Here is a 22,696-nt window from a genome sequence, read left to right as displayed (position 1 = left end):
ACCATACAGAGTGCTGCATAATGAAGTGTAGCAGAGCAGTGCAAGAATTTCAAATATTGGGGGGGACAATTTGGCCATTTCTAATTATTGGGGGAGACTTGTCCCCCTCAATGTCTATGGTGGTTACAGCCCTGGAGACACCTCCAAAATCCAAACACATGACTGAAATCAAGTGTTTTAGTGACACATCACACATCCCTAGGAGACCAAACACAAACTTTAGAAAATATAAAGGAAGAAACAATCATTGGTCCGATTGATTGAGCAACATCTTGATTGGAAAGAATCATAAAAAATCATTATAATATAATAGAACGATAAATATTGATTAAGGCTTTGATTATAAATGTAATTAGGATAATATTATATACAATTATATTGAAGCGGCAGTAGATTTCCGAATCACCTTTCACCACTGTAAAATCTGTTCTTTTTATTATTATTTTACTTAATTATGTATTCATTTATTTGTAGGACTAATATCCTGGTATGAGTAAGCCATCCGCAGATATGAACTGGATGTCTCTACAAGTCGTGCTTGGCGGGGTCAGCCAATACTCCACTGTGTTTGGACGCGTCTGGCTATCTATGGTGTTCATCTTCCGAGTCCTGGTGTTTGGGGTGGCCATTCAACAGGTGTGGAATGATGAACAGAAAGATTTCATCTGCAACACTGCCCAGCCGGGATGTACTAACGTTTGCTACGACAAGTTTTTTCCCATCTCCCACGTCCGTCTATGGGCTCTGCAGATCATTTTTGTCACTTGCCCATCTCTCATGGTCGTGGCTCACGTCAAGTATCGAGAAATGAAGGATGTGAAGTACACCACTCTCCACGAGGGTATACACCTGTACGCCAACCCTGGGAGGAAGCGTGGAGGCCTGTGGTACACCTACCTACTCAGCCTGGTGTTCAAAGCTGGCTTCGATGCAGGCTTCCTCTATATTTTGTACTTTATTTATCATTTTGACATGCCAAATGTCACCAAATGCGCTGAATGGCCTTGTCCAAATACAGTTGACTGCTACATCTCCCGTCCTACAGAGAAGAAAATCTTCACCATATTTATGGTGGTCACCTCTTGTGTGTGCATCTTCATGTGTATCTGTGAGATATTCTACCTGATTAACAAGAAAATTCGCAAATTACTGCGCAAACAGCGAGACCAGAAAAATGACGTATACTATAAAAGGGTGGATCCAACAGCCTCATCCACCCAGAACCTCAGCAACTTGGAAAAGGCAAAGGCCACAGCAGATGAAAAGAATTCAGAGCTGACCTAGTTAAGGTCTGAACTCCGTTTCTGGGACAATGATAAACAGTATTGGATATCTTGTAGATCCAATCATGCCAATACACCAGAAAATATTTTAAGGACTTTTTCCTGTGACATTGAGTCCTTATCTATGACTAATTCTGAGTGTCCTTTAATGATTCAGATGAAATGAGAAGGTCATTAGGATGGTATTCTTGAGTCTCATTCACTAAAGGAGCACACTTCCCCCTAGTGTACAGGACATATAACCCCTTTAGAGAACAACGTGATGAGAGGAGAACACTGTAAGCATCCTGTCCCTGGCCTAATACATTAGGCCTCTACTAACCTTGGGAACACTGTAAACCCTAATGCTCAAAAGAATGAATTGGTTGGAGTAGAGCCAATTCAAATTAAACAAACTAGTTCAATCAAATGAACTTTTATGAGTATTTAAATCTTTCTTTTTCTTTTGAGTTTACAAAAATTAAAAATGTTAAGTAATCTGAACTGTTTTTATTGCTTTGAGTTGAACTTATTTTAATTTAGAGAACCTTAAAATGAACTGAAACTGGGATTTCTATTTCCCAGCATGCTTTGCCATGACATTCAAAAGGGAGAGTAAATGATAAAAATAAGTGTTTTTTTTTTGTCAAAGATTAATGTTAAGTGGGAGATTTAGTTTAATGTTTTGTTATGCTATTTTAGAAGAGTTTCTATTATGTTGGTGTTTTTTTTATATGGTTACCATCATGGTGACGAGTGGAGCATAAGCTTAGTTTGAGAACAGATATGGTAATTCTTTTTTATTGCTGTCATTCAGCAAGCGTTATGCCATGCTAATGCTATCAAAGCATTGTGTTACCAATTAGCAAGGTAGCATTTATTGAATTAGCTAGTTAAAGCTAGCCAAGTTTCTACTACTAAAAATTAAAGTTGAGATTGCATAATAATTTTAAGTTACATGTATGAATTTTAGCTTACTCAAATATTTCAAGTTAAGAGCAATTCAAATGCATGAGTAGGCTAAAATAAACTGAAAGTTCTGCTTAAACTTTAAATGTATTAACTTAAACCGATTACCTCTTTTTTTAGTTTTGCCAACTTATTCAGGTTTACAGTAACGTCTTTATCCACATGAATACCTTCATGATTTGCTAAAAAAATACTTAATGTACATGTTCATGTCAAAGTAAAGTTATAATAGCCTACTACAAAGCACAAACTTGCATCATTATTTTGTGTCCCATATCATTGGTGGTTTGTCTTAGTTAAATCAGTTAGGACTCTTAATTTGGATAGTGTATACTTAATTACTTTATTATATATATATACACACATGCACACACATATATACATACACATATGGGCTAGTACAATTGCCATTTAAAGTGTTGCTGCTATGTCAATTGCATATGTTCATTCATTTAATGTTATTCCCTGGATAATGTATTTGGTTTATTTGATGCTGCAATGTGTAAATCCTCTGTATATTTCTGTGTGTGCAACATTCTTGTTGTGCAATAAAAAGACAAACAATGACATGTTTTTTTTTTACTATTGGAAAAATTACGGTAATTTTTTATATTAATTATTCTCGTGTTACATGGCAAATTTCACATCCATTCATTTCATGGTCTGAAAGGAAGCCCAATAGTTGATTAATAAAGTTAAGCTTTATTTTGAAACAGTGCAAGGACTTTCAAGCCATAGAGCTATGGCTATGATTACTAAAATTCCTCCTTTTAATTTAAACATACATGTATGCCCTCTTCTTTATTTATGAATTATTATTGATTATTTAATGGCTGGTCAAATTTTATTATCGTTATGCGTTATGGTGGTCTATCTTAAAAGTATATGCTGGATATGCTGTTAAACAACAAAAGAAAAACAGACAATCGTTCACTGCTCTTGACTGAATTATAGTAGCTTTAATTAGAACACATTTTTAATGGTCTGGAAATAAACTGGTTTACCCGCTTAACTAGTTTAGGCTCTGGCGAGAAGATAAACTGGTTTACCCGCTTAACTAGCTTTACTTGGAAATCACGCATGTACAGTTCACTCAGATTCCACTGCCAGTAGTGGGCGGGGCCTGTTCCAATGTGATGTCAAGTTAGAGTACATTCCTAAACAGCCTAAACAGAGTGGATGATTTTTTTTTACAACAATAGGGTGGTTCCTTACACACACTGTGGACACATACATATGTTCAATAACATTATAAAAGTGAAATTTGCACAGTAAGTCCCCTTTTAATGGCATGTTCCACTAAAGTAGCCTAAACCAATATTAAGGCCTGTTCACACCGGGACGATTTTCGCACGCGTTTATCGCCGACGTTTAACGCCTCGGGACTAAACAATGGGCGCCAATATGAGTGTTCACACCGACGCGCAAAACGCCAGGCGTAAAAGCGTCATTTTTAAAAAAAACGCCTCGGGTTCGTTTTTTTATTTTGACGCGGCGCGTAAAAAACTGTCCGACCAATGAGATCGGCGCTTTTGTTCACGTGCCTGGAGCTGCTGAAGTGACAGTAAAACACGACTTGGTGGCGCTCAAGCGCAAAACGGTCTTGCCGAGCACACATTGATACGACGAAGAAGTAGTAAGTAGACAAAGAAGAAGATGAACTGCTAATGCTGCTTGCCAGTTAGCAAAAAGTGTGTGAGTGGTTTTGTCCATATACATAATATGTCTATGGTTTTGGCAAGCACGTAAATACTGTCTCTCTTCTCCTTTGTGTGACAAGCGAGTGTCAGAGGCTTAAAGTGCCGCAGCACCATCTTGTGTACCGGGAGCGCATCGACTGAATGTGCACGTTCACTCGGCGCAGCGCCAGTAAAAATCGCTTGGGTGTGAACACTCAAGACGCGCCGAAAAACGGCACGAAAAACGCTGGCGATAAGCGCGCGCGATATTCGTCCCGGTGTGTACAGGCCTTTAACCCCCCACAGTTTGACTATTGGGGCATGTTGTCACAAAAGGTATCTCTCTCTCTCTCTCTCTCTCTCTCTCTCTCTCTCTAAAAATTAAAGTTGAGATTGCATGATAATTTTAAGTTACATGTATGAATTTTAGCTTACTCAAATATTTCTCTCTCTCTCAATTCAAATAGGCTACCTTTATTGTCATGGCAAATGTACATTTTGCATTGCCATTAAAGGTGAACTATGTAGGATTTTTGCAGTAAAACATACAGAAACCACTAGGCCAGTGTTATATATTTTGTTCAGTTGAGTACTTAGAATATCCCAAATGTTTTCAACTATTTGTAAATCGTGAGAAAATTGCTATTTTAACCAAGGAGCCGGGACGTGTGAGCTATGCGTGTGAGGGAGTCCCCTGTCGAATGCGTCATATCTGCGTCACCCTCGGTCTCCGTTTTTATTCAGTGAAACACTTTACTCTCACTGCATTGTGAACAAGTGTCATAGCAGCCGCCGAGCGAACGCCATAACTTCCTTTTCAACACACTCAGATATATCTAATACGATAAACAGAGCTGCGTTACCTCACACTCAGCACTGGAGAAGAGGAAGTGCCGCCGGCAACCGTGTCATAATAAAAGTCCCGCCAGCGACTATGCCATAATAACAGTCCCGCTCTTCAATCGCTCCTGCGGCCTTGCTCAGCTCCACAACACTCGCTCCTGCTCTGCTTCAGACTACAGTAATGTTAATAATCGCATCCATGAACATGATTTCTGCCCGAGTCCTATCCTGACTGTTTCCCACCGGCTGTGAGGTGAAAACCACATGTCCCGAGATTCTGCGCTCAAACGTGGCGTCATCAAACTACGCCTTTGTTTTGAACAGGCGACCTCTAGTGGACGGAAAAGTTACATAGTGTAGCTTTAAACGACGAAGAAAACAGTTTAGAACAACTAAACAATTTAAATAGCGGTTGAACAAGCATATAGAAGGAAAACAGAGAGAGAGAGAAAGGATAATAAATAATGGTTTATTATTATAGGCCTACAGAAATCATGTAGGCTAACAAGTTAACTTTAACTAATGAACTAAATGAGAATTCGACTTTATCTACACGTGAGAGTAAGAATATTATTTATCGAATGTTAATGTGTTTTTTTTTGTAGCCAAATATTTCTCCAAATATTTAGGGATATAAACATTAGCTCAAAGCTAAGAGATGATGTCATGTTGTATTCTAATGAATGATATATGGCCACATACATCACGCTCTTACCCACTCTTACCTCAATAACTATATCCACCCGCCTCCATATGGTTACTAAAACAAAACACAGCACAACAAACCAGTGACTCAAAGTTTTGAGCAGTTGAGCTGTTTTCCATTGTTTAACCAATCTGATGGAAAATATGAGGCTGCGTCTTTGACAAACGTGATAGCGAACCAATCAGCTTCAGGAGGCGGGTCTTATTAAATACAGCCTGATCGCTCCCTTTCTGAAGAGCTTCCGCGGAATGAGTTATTACGGACAGGTAAAGTCTTTCTTCCGGGTTTAGCAATTGCATATTTATATGTATATATTAAGTTGTATATGATTCCTACATATGTGTCTAACAGTCTAAACTCTTAGTGTTGGTGTACAGGGAAATTATGTTTAACTGTGGTCGCCTAATCGCCTAAACAGTCTTTTTTTTTTACAGGCTAGTCAGTTAGCCCTGTAGCTTCTCTGATGTGAAACACATTAAAATTGTGTTTTTGTGTCTGTTGATCGCGTGTTGGTCAGTCGTTTATCACATTACATGGCATGACTATGTATTTCACATCTTTATGTAATTAATGTCATACAACAAAGATGCAAAATAGTGTCACTTTTGGATCTAGGCTGTACCCTTTACCATCATCCGCCCATCATAACCCATAGTTTTTACAGTTGTTGTTACTGGTGTAAAATCACAATACAAGATTACGAGGTTACCATTATGACAGTACCATGTTATGATCCAAACGTGTATAACTTTGTGTCTTCCGTAACACAAGAGATGTTAGATAGTCTCAGTCACCAATCACTTTCATTGTATGTATGGAAAGGCATGCAATGAAAGTGAATGGTGACTGAATATGTCACCCTTCCTAGAATAGTTCCTATATTAATAATATAGATGTTATGTACATATCAGTATAATAATGTGCTTGAATTGTATATGTGGGTGTGTTAATGTACTATTGTGTACGTGGACAAATGCACTGTCTAACACTATGTAAAGCGACCTTGAGCTGTGGAAAGGCGCTATATAAATAAAACTTCTTCTTAATAATATAAATTGTATTGTTCCATCCATGGTAGAGAGTCATACAGAACAACCTGAGTAAATGATGACAGAATGTACATATTTACCTAAACTATCCCTTTATTTTGATGCTAATCCTTTATTGTTTTGGTGACATAGTTGCCTTTGTCATCGACCACAGCTGATTCTCTGTTGATGTTTCATACAAACCTTTCCCCAATACAAATGTTTCCTTATTTGTTTATAGGGTTATCCGGGACCAGGTGGTAACGCACCCCAACGCCACCCGTCTCCAGGGGCGCCGTATGGAGGTAGTCCTGCGGGCGGACAGTATGGTTCACGTTATGGCGGTGCCCCTACAGGGCAACAGTATGGTGGAGGGGCTCCATACGGGTCTCATGGTCAACCTGGACCAGGAGCACAGTACGGTGGGGGCCAAGCTCCAGGTGGTCCATACGGAGGTTATGGACAACCCCAGAGAGGACCATATAGTCAGCAGGCACCTGCAGGTTAGAGACATGTTACTCTATTTAGTTTTAGTTGAGCAGAGTATCATATCATGAGCATATACACAGTAAATATATTTATAAATTATTTATGTGTGTGTGCGTGTGTGTGTGTTTAATAAAAGGACACTCAAGCTTTAAAAAAAAAAAAGAAGAAATTAATACTTATATTCAGCAAGGATGCATTAAACTAATCAAAAGTGACAGTAAAGACTTGTACATAAAAGTTGTATTTCAAATAAATGTATGTTTTTCTTTTGAACTTTATTAAGCAGCAACTGTTTACAACATTGATAGTACTGAAGACTGGAGCAATGATGCTGAAAATTCAGCTTTTACATCACAATTACATTTTAAAATGTATTCAAATAAAAAGTTTATATTATTTAAGTTTATACAATTAGACATTAATATTTGAAGTTTTGTTTTTTTATTTTAAATTAACACTTATTTTAAAATGTAATAATATTCACAATATTACAGTTTTACCGTCATTTTTGAAATGCATACATAATTGACCTATCGGTAAGCCCCGCCCCCCTTCGTTACTGTTCCTAACTCAAACTATAGCAAAGGAGTTGCTATATCTTACAATGACAGCTGTCAGTGTGAAAACATTATCCCAAGATGTTTTTGGACACATAATGTAGCGTATACCCCGTCCGAATGATGGCCAAAATTTACTGATGGTTTATCAAGTTTATTATGTCCTTTTTCATGCCAAAAAAATCATCGTAAGAGCTGAACAAACAAAGCATAAGAAGTGCGCATTAACGTCTCATTCACAAACTATCTCTCTCCGTTGCATTACCATTAACATACACAGCAAATTACACAAAAACACTCATACAACTAACAGTAAACAAACATATAACTTACACAGACCGTATGCCTTTTCGAGGGTGCAGTTAATAACTGGTAAACTTAGTATCTGCAAAACAACTCCGATAAACTGCGTGCGAGCTCTTCCTTTCACTACCCGTAGACTATAATACCCATCAAAATAGGAGTCCTCCTTAGTAGGACAGATAATGTAGACCTTAAACATATCTAAAATTAAATTAATTTACATATAACCAGTTTAATATGGAGAGGCACTGAAATGTAGAACTTCGTGTTTTTGACCTACAGTGTAGCTACATGACGTGGGAACAGTTAGTTATTTCGGTTTGTATGTTAGCAGGGACTTTAATCGTAACTTAACGAGAGTATAACAAACAGAAAATCCTCTCAGGATACCTGGAATCAGTGCTACAGTACCTCAGGCACGACATTTTAGCATTTTTGTAGCATAAACACCATCAAACCGATGAGAGCTTCGGATTTTCCAATGTTTCTCTATGGCGCGGACACCTAAAGATGTCCGAGTTCCGGTCCCAGCGCAACTGATACTCAACTGCTATTGGCTCATCTGCGTTCGAGGGGAGGGGCTTACCGATAGGTCAATTGCAGCCTTGGTGAGCATAAGAAACTTCTTTCAAAACATCAAAACCAATCTTACCGACCCCAGACTTTTAAATGGTAGTCATGTTAATTTCTCACCTTTTGGTTAATTGACTGTGGAGGGATAGAAATGTAGTTTGGAATAAATTACTTTTTATCAGAATGTTTTCAACAGCTTCATGCATCTGCAAATGCACCGTGATAGATGTTGGTCCAGCAGGTGAATTTTTCAACATGGTCTCAGGAGTGGTAGGCAGCAGCTCCAGGCTGATTTGACTGATGATGTCTGAGTGTCAGGGTTGGCAGCTAAGACAGCGCGAGCCGGCTGCCGTTCCATCAGGCATGCAGTGGCTGAGGGCTGTGAATAAAATACGAAAGATAGGAATTTATGAAGGTGCTGCAGACAAGGTCCTTGATCCTCCTGCACTGCAGCTGTGTCACATGCCCCTCACTGAATGACTGATGCTGATACGCTGCAGGATGGCAGAAGCAGCTTGTACTGATCTGGTACAGAATGTGCCCACAGGAGAATTAGAGTGATGAGGGAGGTAATTCTGAGCGAAGTGGTTCGTGTGTGTGTGTCCGTCTGCGTTTTTGTCGGTAAGTATTCTATAATATCCTGTGGGAAAGGCTGTCAGATTCAAAGACTGTCCTCTGAACAGTGCTTATCCCTCCCGAGGGATACAGTGACCGTCTTTGCTTCACCAAATTGCACAACTTATTCTTGTCCCTCTTGGGACCAAGACGACACATCGCTGACATCCTAGACTTGTTCACACGGAAACCATTTCCAATATGTTTTTCAAATCTGACCTATAGGACTGCTTGTCCTCATCATCTTCCTACTGTCATTTTTGCAAGTAATGAACGATTTTTTGCATATTTATGCATATGCTGCATCCAAAACTGCTCCATTCAGTGAATAGCGCATGCCACATGCGAATATAAATGAGCTATTTATTTATTTATTTTTTATGTCAGACTAAAAACGACGAAAAGGATAGCATCACCAAAAATGATACTAATAATTTATATGTCTGCAGTGAAATATTTAACGTCTTGCACTTTTTTCCTTGTGTTTTTTTTGTGTGTGTTTCATTACCAAATACTATTTTGACTTGTGGTTAACTATGGTTAAGTGATATGATTTGAACTGACTGAATTATCTCATGTTGAAATATGTTGGAAATTCATTTGCATCTAACTTGCTAATATAGGCCGTTTTCATGTTGTAGGTAACATTCCTCCCGGTGTGAACCCTGAGGCCTACCAGTGGTTTTCTTCTGTGGATACAGATCATAGTGGCTACATTAACGGAAAAGAGCTGAAGCTAGCGCTCATGAATTCCAACAACTCCACTTTCAATGACGAAACCTGCATTATGATGCTCAGTGAGTGCTGCCATTGTTAACATAACCCTCATGACAGCGGGTAGATTATTGAATGGATGCTCTTATCACCATATAACTAAATTCAGAATGCTGCAATGTCAAAAAAACAATACAAAAATAGAAGTCATCTGATGACATTTCCAGTGCCAAAGGAAATTGAAGCAGGAATCAGTGCTTTGTCTTCATTTCCAGATATGTTTGACAAGACCAAATCCGGACGCGTAGATATATATGGTTTCTCTGCACTGTGGATGTTTCTGCAGCAGTGGAGGGCAATGTTCCAGCAGTTCGACCGGGACCGATCGGGATCAATTAACAGCAATGAGATGCACCAGGGTGAGTAAATTAGAGGTCAAAAAGGATCCAAGACAACACGTTTGCAGTAAAGGCCACATAGTCACACTGTTATGACAACAGTTATAGTCACTAAGCGCAGATTAGAATACATTTTCTAGAATAAAAGTATTACATTCTTTACTAAAGAAAAATCTAACTTTTGAATGATAGAGTATCTCCACATGGAATTCTGAATGAAAATAAGCAACTGAATTGTTTGAATCAGCTCTTCTAATTTACACCACTGAGGGGTCAGATTTTCATACTAACTATTTGATATAGACCACGTATTGTGTTGTTGTTCTTAGCCCTCTGGTGCTCTTCGTTTAGGCCGGGGTTGCATTGGTTGTCTTCCCGGTCGTGACCGGACACCTAAAAATTAAACTTCCTCCACCCCAGTAAAACCAATGCAATTTATTTTTCTTCAATAATATTTTTTTCTTTTTAATTTTGTATTTTGAGATGATTTGATGGTATTTTTTATATTTATGCAATAATTATGGTCTATTTTTGCCATTGAAAATTATATATATTAAAAAAAAAAATTGTAATAAAAAAAAAACCAATTATTGCAGTATTTCAGGTTAAAATAGAGACTGCCTTCAAAATATTTTTTTTTGAAGGCAGATTAGCACCCTCTTTTGAAATTATTTAAGAAATCATGCAACCATGGGTGTAACCACTAGAGGTTTCAATGGAGAGGCTTAAGAATTCCCTAGTTCCATTTTGAACACATTTAATAATTTTTTTTGGATGGATTTGAATATATATTTAAAAAATCTCAAAGACTGTTTATTATAAAGTTTTAGATTTTTTTGTTGTTGTTAGAAATATAGATTTTTTTCTGTGAATTTGTGTTTTTGCAGATTTCCCATTAATTTCCTATGGTGTCATTTTTGACCGAAGAGCACAAGTGGGAGTATTTTTTTTATGACCACTTAGCATGCTCGAATCATGCCCTCAATTTTTTTGTGTGTTTGTATACCTAATGCTAGAAAAGTGACCAGTTTCATATCATTCTGATGAAGCTGTGATTTTTATAAATTCCAAATGTGGTTCATAGGTTCAGTTTTTCATAGGTGTATGTGTGTGTGTATAAGTGTGTGTGTGAGTGGATGTGTCAATATCCCACTCTTGATGTTTTAGAGTGTCACCCCTTTACTGCTGTGTACTTTTTTTCAGCATCGTGGCCGATTTGTAGATTGTACACACAAATATTCGGTTAATTTTTGTGTTTTTGCCGATTTCCCATTCATTTCCTATGGTCGGTCATTTATGACCGAAGACAATGAATGCTACTTTTTTTTTCACGACCAATTAGCATGCTCGATCTCATGACCCCATTTTTTTTGTGTGTTTACATACCTAATGTATGAAAAGTCACCAAGTTTCATATCATTCCGATGAAGCTGCGATTTTTAACATTTCAAAACAGAAAATTTTCCGGTCAGAAATGACCGAAGAGCACCAGAGGGTTAATAAACCTACCAGCCAGTTGCCAGTAGTTTTAAGTGATTCACATACAGTATCATTTCACTTATATTTGGTTTTTGGTCACTTACTTTTAGTTCCAGGTATTTACACAATAGAAAAATCATAATTACAAATAACTTTAATTAGCAACATTTCCAGGAAAGAACATATTTGTTAAAATATAGAAGGGTTTGCCATCTTTGTAGGTAGGGCATGCTTGACACACACACACACACACACACACACACACACACACACACACACACACACACACACACACACACTTGTTTGACTATATTAGTGAGCACATTGCATGGCCTTCCATTGATTTTATATCAGTTTTTTTCTATGTTGGGTTTTCATGTTTTATGGGGACTTTCCATAGACATAATGATTTTTATACTGTACAAACTGTATATTCTATCCCCAAACACTAAACCTACCCATCACTAGGGTTGGGTACCGAAATCCGGTTCCAATATGGCACCGGTACTTATATAACCGGTATGTACCGGACCGAATCAGAACGCAGATTTCGGTTCCTCATTTCGGTGCCAAAATTCAAACGTGCTTTCGCGCTTTGGCTGAGCCAGAGACAGACGCTCAGCGCTGGTCACATCACAACTCATGACAACTATTCAGTGTTTTCAACGACATCATGTTTATTTCAGGTTTCAGACATTTAAATGCTCATAAGTAGGCTACTAGCAAAAAACACACCCTGATGTCTATGAAAGCGGCTATGACAATCCTTTCAGACGATTATAATTTGACTAACGTTACATGTTTTATTCACATCAGATACATGCACATTATATAGTAACTATAGCGTTTACTCTGTTCTTCTTCCAGTTCACTGGTCACTTACTTTCATGTATTTCGTGAGAATGCTCTCAAGTGTTGTAAATCCGACAGATCCGATTCTGAGGCGCAAACTAACATGGCGCCGCCCATTGCGCTTTAGAGATCAACTAACACACATTCACTCACACATTTGAACATCAGATAGTTCGTGACACAGTTAAGAAGTTTGTGAATATTTTGAATAAAAAGAAAAAACGAAATAAACCCGATACAGCTGAGCTGTCAGCGCTATTGCGGCTGCTGTGTCATCATGTGAGAAACATGACGCGTCGCCATGGAAACATTAAGACGATGCGTTCTAAAATATTTAGCCAGAGAATATGATCATATTTCAAAAAAGAGCTGAAGCTCGAAGCTGGTTAGTAGCATACCAAGAATACAGACTACTGCTGTTATTATTGTAATTAAGAGTTATATTAGGCTTGTTGTAGTTGGGTTAGGTGGCTTAGGTTTTACTGTGAATTTGTAAATAAGTCAATTATAATTTGTAAATAAGTAAATTGTGTTTTGTATTTATTTATATTCATACATTTAAGTATACGTTAAACTTTTAATAAATGGTTCAATTTAAATAAAAAATAAATAAATAAAAAGCCATTTAATGTCATCCACCTCGTTTTGTGGCCTTTTTAAAAAAAAAAAAAGTATCGGTTTAGGCACCGGAACCGTTTTAAAAGTATCGGTTTGGCACCGGAATCGAAAAAAACCCAAACGATACCCAACCCTACCCATCACAGAGCACTTTCTGCATTTTTACATTTTCAAAAAATCACTTAGAATGATTTATAAGCTGTTTTCCTCATGGGGACCAAAACATTTCCCTACAAGGTCATCTAATGTAGGGTATACCTGAACCACACACACACACATTGGGTTTTCATGATTTATGGGGACTTTCCATAGACATAATGATTTTTACACTGTACAAACTGTATATTCTACCCCCTACCCCAGTGTTTCCCAATCCTGGTCTTGGAGAACCCCCAACACTGCACATTTTTGATGTCTCCCTCATCTAACACACCTGATTTAACTCATCAGCTCATTAGTAAAGACTCCAAGACAAGGGGTGCTTCTCAATATCCTTCCTCGTTTCCTCGCAACTCAATCCTATTACCTGGAAACGGATCGAGCTCAGCCATCTTGTAGGACATCTCAACTCTTAACTGTGTGTTCACACCGCCGCCGGTAAGAGCGTCAAAGTGGCTGGAAGTAATTAATTTTCAATGTCAGCCGGCGGCGAGCTTTCGCTGAGAAGCGGTGCGATACGTCTTGGACGATTTGGGTGTCGAGGAGAGTTGAAATCAGGTCAACTTTATGGTAATGAACTTGGACGTGGTTCGGCGGCAATGAATTGGAATGTAGACGTCCTCCGCTTGAGAGGATTCTGGAGAACGCAGTCGTGTAAACTTTGGTTCCGACCACATTAGTTCCCAAGCAAAATGGGAAAAACTTGATCATCCATAATGGTGTGAATCTGATAAGAAGGCACGCAACACTATTTATAGGCAACGTTTTTGCGCTAGAACACTTGTTTTTCAGCGGGATTGTAATTCATTTGCTCAAAACAACACCGAATCAACCAATTGCATTAAGGCTACACTTCAACCAGGAGAGTTATTGTAATGTAGGCTGTACACAAATGAATGTTCGTGTTACTTAAAGACCACAGCTAGTAAACATCTCCTATAAACTGCATGTTTAAAGTCCCAGTGAACCGGAAGTTGCAACTGATCTTATTTCAGTGCTGTGACGTATTTCCAAGTGAAACGGTATATTAAATAGAGGGCAGGGTTTCACTTCAGCACTCCTCCTCTCCATCTCACGCTCATAGCAGACTAACGGTTGGAGGGGAGTGGTTAAGGATATTCAAACCCAAGCCGTCGCATAGTCGTCATCGGAAAGGGTATGCCATTCAAGACCGGAAGTTACTTTTCAGATTTTGATTAAAGATTACCACGGCAAACAATTTTTTAATGTGTATTAACTTGCACAGATGAATTGTTCACCCTAAGATCTGTAATGTGGGCTAACAAAGTAAATAAGATCGATTTTGATTTCATGAGGACTTTAAACTCCTATAAACTTAACCATGAACACAAAAGCCACACCACACAAATGGCTTTAAATAGGTTTATTTCATTAGCAAATGTAACAATAATTGTTAAAGGTCCCATGGCATAGATTGTTTTTATTATTTTATGTTTCCTGAGGTGTACTTATATTGTTAGTATGGTTTTTACATCAAAAAAATGTCAAGTTAGAAAAAAAAAAAAGCATTTTTCTATACTGATATTAGCCCTCTGGCTTGAATGCTCTGTTTCAAGGTGCGTGTCTATTGTGAGACTTCAGTGAAAACGGCCACTGTTGTGATTGGCTGACATCTTTGCATTGGAAATGAGTATTCGATTATGTGGCGAAGGGGGCGGGGTTTAGCGATATCTCCACACACTGCCCGAGAGAGAGAGAGAGAGAGAGACGGGCTGCATGTGGACCAGAGAGATGCAGAGCTGGATACGGATTGCTGAGAAGGTTTTAGTGTACCGAGTTGTTGAGAGCGCAAGTTTATTTTGTTTGTATTTGAGAGTTCTGAATGAACACGAGTCCCAGCCACGCGACCTGTCGTCTTCCTCCTTATACTACGAACTTGTGGAACCCCTCTAAACACCCTAAACTACGTTTTTTTTACCATCACAGCCGTCGATATGAACGAATCGTCAAAGTGTTGACTGTAGCATTATTTTATGATCTATTCCTATCACATCAAAAGCTGCAGTGATGAGCATTGAGTACACATGCAGTCTTGTTGATCGCGTGAATGCAGTGATCTCTTCATTGCAGCGCGTTTTCTCTCACAAAATGCTTTCACCACAACTAACAGCAAACACAACATGGACATGAATACAGTAAGAGCTTTGTGCTGCATAACAGCGTCATTCGTTATGACGGCAGTTTGGGCAAGTGTGCAGATACACTCGTGACGTGTGATTGACAGCTCCGAACATTATAAAGAGTGTTCTTTGATCGCTCTCTAGTTTAATCATTTAAATAACAGATTTGTTTGATGCTACTTAGAGAAACAATGTTAATTTGATCGTTTAGTCACTGGCTTGATTCAATGCATAAACAACAATATTAAACGATTTCGAAAGAAAGTCTACGTGAACTTGAATGATTAGCTACACATCAGAAATCCCAGATGAGGCATTAATGAACACTGTTACTCACTGTTTGTGGCGGTGCTGTCGAATCCATATGGTAAAAGTCTGTTTGTAAAACCTGTGCTGACATTGCAACTGAAACTGAATCCATTTTCTCCTAATTCTCTGGGCGGGCAAAGCAGAGGAAGGGGAGGTAACCTTTCCTGTTATGGCGACATAACAGGCAAGATTCCAGATCGGCTCATCTGAGCTCTCATTTTCTCAAAGGCAGAGAAAGACACCCAGAACTCGGTTTACACCTGTCAAAATTTCAGGCCACTTGGGGACCATATACAGGCTAGGGGAACTCATATTGATGTTAAAAAACCTCATAAAATGAACTCTTCATGCCATGGGACCTTTAAGTGCTTTCCATCGTTCAATTTCTTACGGCTCCTTTAAATACAGTTTAAAAAAAGACCATGCATTCAATCTACGTCAGAGTGTCCATGGATCTTTCTACAACGTCGTTGGCAGGGTGGAATTTTGACACTCACTGGCGGCGGTGTGAACGCACCGTGGTCGAGGAGTGAGGAGGCTTACTTAGGAGTCATGAGCGAGGATAAACAGTTGTATCCTTTGCAGATCCTTTGTTTTATCGCCTAAACATGACGCACATATACCTCCCCTTTCAGTTTATTAATTATAATTATTTTTATTATCATTATTGTTTACATGTACAAGACACAAATGTATGTCAAATTACAACAACTGTAGCAGGACAGTTGCCGAATTATATCAAAGCACAAGAAAATTAAACAAACTGTTAATAACTGGGAATAATTCATTGTTAATGATAGCTGGAAATATATATATATTTAAAAAAAAACTGACAAATGTGGTATTTTGTGGAATTATCTCTAATGTTTAAGAATCCCGACATGCAAGCTAAATCCAGCGGTAGAGATCATCATTAATTGGCGACGCTTTAAAGGGAGCGAGGAAATATCATTTCACTTGATTAATTTCCTTGTGTCTTTTCCTTGCGTCCTTCCATTGCATCCTTAAGGGGTGGAGCTAAGATGTGAGGAAAGCAAACGAGGATGCGCAAATAATAATTGGGAAGCACCCAGGGATGGGCAAAAACGGTCCTGGAGGGCCACTGCCCTGCAGAGTTTAGCGCCAACCCTGATAAAACTCGCCTGGCTGTAGCCTTCTAGTAATCCTGAAGGCATTGATTAACTGGTTCAGGTGTGTTTGATTAAGGTTGGAGTTAAACTCTGCAGGGCAGAGGCCCTCCAGGACCGAGTTTGCCCAGGCCTGCCTCAAATGAATGTGTCAGATAAGAGAGGCATTAAAAATGTGCAGTGTTGGGGGTTCTCCAGGACCAGGATTGGAAAACACTGCCTTACCTCTTAAACCTACCCATCACAGAAAACATTCTGCATTTTTAGATTTTCAAAAAACATCCCTTGGTATGATTGATAAGCTGTTTTCCTCATGGGGAGCAAAAATGTCCCCAAAAGGACAAGGATTTTGGATATTGCTTTGTCAGGACTTTCTGTCCCTATAACATAGGGCTTACCAGGACCACACACGCACAAGATGTGGCAGTCACAGAAAGTTTGTAAGAAAAGCTTGTGTTCTCTGCTGTAACTCCTTTCCCCATCGAATCCTGCGTGATTGAATACAGCATTATTTTCATTGAGACGTCATGAAAAATTGCTCTTAAAATAACCTCAAAATTGTAGCCGTTATCTTGCTGTGTGTTTTTTATACTCATTGATTTTGTATGAACAAAGCTATTCTATAGCTGGCCGAGTCAGATCCTCAGGCTAACTATATAGCTGAAGCCATTATAAAGATGTGAATAGGCCTGAAAGTGCATGGTTGATTACTGGTGTTGAAAACATGGTGGATACAAACATAACAGTAGAATGGTTTAATGGGCCCTGTGAAGAGAAAAATTGGGATTTAGGGACCATTGGAGGCTTTGTTGGTCCTTCTAACTTTATTAATTTTGAAAAACTCTCTACTTTTTATTGCTAACTCAATACAAATAAATAAACTTTGATGTCTAACCAGAGGTTAGCAATATAAGAATTCCCTGTTTTATGTACACTACTGTTCATAAGTTTGGGGCCTGTAAGATTTTTATTTTGTAATTATTATTTTACTTTTTTTTTTTAAGAAATGTGTCCTTAAGCAAGGACACATTAAATTGATCAAAAGTGACAGTAAAAACATTTATAATGTTACAAAACATTTTCAATATATATTAAAGTTGAAAAGAGTTTTTCGCAATATGACTGTTTTACTGTATTTTTGATCAAATAAATACAGCCTTGATAAGCAAAGAGACTTCTTTAAAAAAACAACGGTATATGGTGTAAATGTAATGTTTTTATTTACCCATGTATTTCTTCTTTTCCAGCACTATCTCAGATGGGCTACAATCTGAGTCCTCAGTTTACTCAGGAACTGGTGAATCGTTACGCTGCACCGGGTGTGAACGGGGTTCTCCAGCTGGACCGCTTCATTCAGGTGTGCACGCAGCTCCAAAGCATGACCCAAGCCTTCCGCGAGAAAGACACGGGCATGACTGGCAACGTGAGATTGAGTTACGAAGACTTTCTGTCTGGTGCCGTTACCAGACTGATGTGAAGAACTGCATGAGCATTTCAGAAGATGTCATGACTCTGAATGTGTGGCACGAAACTTCACCCTCTCAACAGTGCCTTTCACTGCAGCTCACCCTGATTTCACCACAATGAGCTGAAAACTATATTCATTAAACATTGCCAACTAGCCAAATATAGCACTCATCGCAAGAGTCTACCATTGTGATATGGTTGTCTGCTTTATACAAATATGTAATGCAGTTATTCAAGACTATACTAATGCCAAAATTGTCAGTGGTGCATGTGAATAAAACGCCATTAGCTATGCAACAAGCACTATTTACTTAGTATTGGGTGTTTGTCATGAAAGTATGAATACTTTGATTTTCTTTTTGTTAAAAATGAAAATTTCTGTTCTTTTTTGAATATTAGCCAAAAAAAAAGAAAACTTGAATGATTATGAATGCTTGAAGTGGAAATTTGTTTAGCTCTCCCTCACAGAAGCATTTTTTTTTCTATGATAATATTTATGCTATCTTTAACTGCCTCCACCCTTTTATTTCATATAAAATGATAATAGTGAATATTGTTTTTCTTTTTTTCCCCTGTTGTTTTGCTTACAATAAAGAAAAGAAAATAATTTAGTTGTATGTGATGTAATTGTGAAGTATTCCCTCAGTTGTCTTTTTTTTTATTAGGCTACTTTTTGTTTAATTTAAATATAAAACATTGTCTAAATTGACTACAATATAATCGTACATATACAAAAATCAACTTTAAGTTCAGGACTAACGCACACATTTAGCATTGGTCACTGGGTGTCAGTATTGCTTTACCAGGCCATCCTGTATTAAACTTGTTTTCCCTCCCTGAACGAATAAGAACTGAGAGCGTAATTCTGACGTACACCAATAACCAATCAGATCGCTGCTTACGCTGACGCAACGAGGCAGGAAGTGGAATCGCCTAGAGATAAGAGGTATGTACAGTCATGAGATTTTATAAACGCACGCGCAATTGATTGATCGAATGTATGGAATATTACGCACTAAATCGTCAGCGGGGTTTCAGGAACCTGTACAAGTAAAAACATGTCGTATTAATGTATAATAATGCGCCATTTCACACCTCATGCTTTGACACCGGTACCCTTGTAACAGTTACATGACTTTTTATAGTCAGGTCAAACGCTTTTGTTTCTCTAATGTGTAAACAAAACCAACATTATTGGAGTACACTTTACCAGAAAACGCTTTTTCTTCGTTCTACTTCAAAATGTCATGTTTAATTCAACGTGTTACTTGCATTTGACATTGTTTGTGACATTTTTTTCTGATAAATTTGTGTAGTCATTAGTTTCCTTCCTTCTACCCTATAAAAACAATATTGCTTCCTTGGTTGTATTTGTAATATTTTTTATTTTACACCTGTTACCAGATTAATGATACATTGTCACTTGTCAAAGGTAAATAATCTAGGACTTGAACTGACTTTTTCCCCCAGGTGTATTTCTGAGTCTGCAACCATGTGGCCAGTGGTCTGGACTGTAATGCGCACTTATGCGCCCTATGTGACCTTCCCAGTGGCCTTTGTGGTGGGAGCTGTTGGATACCAGCTTGAGTGGTTTATCAGGGGCACCCCAAAGGCCCCAGGAGAAGAACGGGGCATTGCAGAGCTACGGGAGGATAGGAAATTAGAGGAACTGACCGGTCAGGACAGTACAAAGGTCCTCAGCCTGAAGGACAAACTAGAATTCACACCAAGGGCAGTGCTGGAAAGAAACCGACCGGAGAAGAGCTAAGTTTTATTAAATGTCATGAAGTCCTGCAAGATTACACTATAATGATGTGCAACTTCTCAAACTTTGGGCTCATTTGTCACCCTCTACGGCCCCAGGGACGAGAACTTCATCGAGAAACTTTTTTTGTGTGTGTGTGTGTGTGTGGGATTTCACGTCCACTCCTATGCCACTTCATTCTGCCGCCCTAATTAAATGGATTCTTGCTGTAATATTTACCAGGCCAGCTGGTGGAACTTGACTGCTGAGAGAATATTTTACAACTTTCATTCTTTGAGACTTTTCAATATTCATCTTCTCCCCTTAGGCACGCAGACACATGACTATAAAGCTTGGAAAGCTTTAATAAGTTTTCCATTCATGCTCCCTGTCATATGCTCATGAGACTGAAGCTCAAAGAAAGACCACCTTTGTTAAGTTTGTGACTGCGTGAATAAAAGTTCATTTATGCAAGGCAACACTTCATGGGCTAGAAAATGTTTGAGATGTTTAAACTTTGGGTAGCTGAAGTTATTCAGATTCCGAACGCTCAGAAATTCATATAAGCTCTGTCTTTGTGGCCTACAGCTAATTAGTAATAATAGACAGTGAATAGTGAGGAATGAAAGCAAAGTTTGGCCTCAGTGTTAATCTTTTCGGTTCATGTAAGAACTCGCTATGAATATGTGGGAAAAAAGAATGATCTCATTGTAAACTTATTATCTGTACGTTTTTTGTCAATTTACATGTACAGTACAGTGAACTCGTACTATTGCCGGGTTCATTACGCATGCAGTCGTTTCCTAAGCATCATTATGGCTAAAATGTCAGTGATAATTGCACAGCTAACTTCTGTGCTGAAGTGTGTGGGAGGCTGTTCATAATAAATGTAAAGATACACTTACTTTTTGGTACTGTTTGTCGGATGATCTTAACAGCTAAAATGAATTTTGCACATTGCATTGCACAACAATAGACCTTAGTCAGGTTAGACACCATATTGAACTTAACGCAGATGAAAACGATGTTGTGAGGGACAGACTATAGAAGTTACAATAGCATGCACTCTATAAAGGTCCTAGATCATGTAATTTTTAAAACCGTTTTATAGAGTTTATAACATCAAGGGTTTCACACCCATTCAAACCAGTAACTTTTCTTTTTTAAACTAGAGCCAACTTTTAAGAGTAATTGGTTTCTGTCGTATGTTTTTGATTCACTACAAAGACCCGGCTAATAAAAGTAATTTATTTATCAATCAAAACTAAACTAGCTGTGATGTATGTTTTTGCTTCACTTAAAATAATCAGCTCATAAGAGTTTGTGAATTAGATTACCCTTGTAGGGCAATGCAATAGACATTTCATGCATTCATTTTGTGAAACGCAGCCTTTTTATTTCATTGCATCACAAGCTACAATCTGACATTCCCAATAAAACATGGCAGCATTAGATTCTGTTTTGGGCTGCTGATGGAAATACATGTTGTGATGTTATTTCCATCAAGAGGTGCATACATTTTTTAGATCTTGTATTGACAATGCAAGAGTCCAGCACTTTGTAAAGTCTACTACAGCACAAAGATTCCAAAGATTTTCAATGAATTAAAGGTCTGGGGTCCGTTCTTCGTACCTCGCTTAATACATCTGAGATGAATTGACACTTTTAATCGTGATAACTGATGTCTGGCTAATTTGGTTCTTCAAACGAATTTGCGGATTGGATTCAAATATCTGGATTAAGTTATCTGAGATTGCTGCACGTTCTTGTGTTCCCTGAAGAGGGCAGATGCATCGATACGCAAAACCACGATCAGCAAGGCAGCGATTGGCTGGCGTCAAGACAGGAACGTAATCATGTCATCATGCCTAATTAAAGCCACCTGGCACAAAACTTGACAAATTAAAACAAAAAAAACACGAATGTCTGGACCTTTATATGGAAACAGCCAAATGACCAAACCAACATAAAAGTTATAATAGATAAATGATAAATGTTTTTTTTTAAAACCATTATTCCCAATTATTTATATTCACAATTTTAAAGTATTTGTACACCCTTTACATTTTTATTTAAATGTTGTAATTAGCAATTCATTAAATTTTTAAGTCAATTTGAAGCAGATTTGTTACATGACGACAGCATTAATTAAAGTTTCTTAAGGGTCAAGAATCTCCTGTGCCGCATCAAGCCACCCCCATAATATCCGTTATCACTCAAATTATTTGAATGCACGGCTCAGGTAAACTGTACAGCATGTGTGTAAGACTCCAATAAAGTTATAAAGTAATTATTCCGTCAAAAAATAATGCTCTCAATCAAGTGGTTGTGTCTATAGTATTATACACCTTTTACACAACATTATAATATTATTTTCAAATACATTTTTATATTATTGTTATTTAAAATTATTATTGCCCCTGGTTCAGTAATGAATACTTGTAATAAAGTAGCAGTGGTTGGGACACATTTTAAGTATCAACGCTGCTTAAAAAGATGCAATCTAATCCTGTTAACATTAAATAAGCCTGCTCCTCCTCTTGTCCGTAACCTGTTGCTATGACAGCAAGTCCAGGTCAGAATTGTGTGATATAAGGTCAGAATTGTGAGATATAAAGTCAGAATTGGAGATATAAAGTCAGAATTGTGAGATATAAAGTCAGA

At 38.1% G+C, this 22,696-nt stretch overlaps 3 protein-coding genes across 4 annotated transcripts; all 3 read left to right on the top strand.

Moving 5' to 3' along the window:
- Positions 1–510: 510 nt before the first annotated feature.
- On the top strand, positions 511–2,772 carry gjb9b (gap junction protein beta 9b; the record flags this gene model as incomplete). The annotated part of the gene is made up of 1 exon (XM_079828922.1): positions 511–2,772. The coding sequence occupies one exon, from the start codon at positions 511–513 to the stop codon at positions 1,282–1,284; it is 774 nt and encodes a 257-aa protein (XP_079685048.1). The 3' UTR covers positions 1,285–2,772.
- Positions 2,773–5,671: 2,899 nt separating this feature from the next.
- Positions 5,672–19,127, top strand: pef1 (penta-EF-hand domain containing 1). The gene is made up of 5 exons (XM_079829702.1): positions 5,672–5,725; positions 6,729–6,990; positions 9,666–9,821; positions 10,014–10,157; positions 18,069–19,127. The coding sequence occupies exons 1-5, from the start codon at positions 5,708–5,710 to the stop codon at positions 18,296–18,298; spliced, it is 810 nt and encodes a 269-aa protein (XP_079685828.1). The 5' UTR covers positions 5,672–5,707; the 3' UTR covers positions 18,299–19,127.
- A 63-nt stretch (positions 19,128–19,190) lies between these two features.
- On the top strand, positions 19,191–22,332 carry smim12 (small integral membrane protein 12). Of its 2 annotated transcripts, none has more exons than XM_079829704.1 (2): positions 19,191–19,234; positions 19,759–22,332. In XM_079829704.1, the coding sequence occupies exon 2, from the start codon at positions 19,781–19,783 to the stop codon at positions 20,054–20,056; it is 276 nt and encodes a 91-aa protein (XP_079685830.1). In that variant the 5' UTR covers positions 19,191–19,234; positions 19,759–19,780; the 3' UTR covers positions 20,057–22,332. The 2 variants fall into 2 exon arrangements, with proteins under 2 accessions (XP_079685830.1, XP_079685829.1); XM_079829703.1 differs by lacking the exon at positions 19,191–19,234 and adding an exon at positions 19,252–19,338 and having other exon boundaries at positions 19,759–21,502.
- The last annotated feature ends 364 nt before the right edge of the window (positions 22,333–22,696 follow it).

The sequence above is a fragment of the Gobio gobio genome (genome assembly GCF_949357685.1).
Source record: "Gobio gobio genome assembly, chromosome: 11".
Taxonomy (NCBI): Eukaryota; Metazoa; Chordata; class Actinopteri; order Cypriniformes; family Gobionidae; genus Gobio; species Gobio gobio.
Note: the sequence above shows the minus strand (reverse complement) of the source record. Positions and strands in the feature narration are given on the sequence as shown.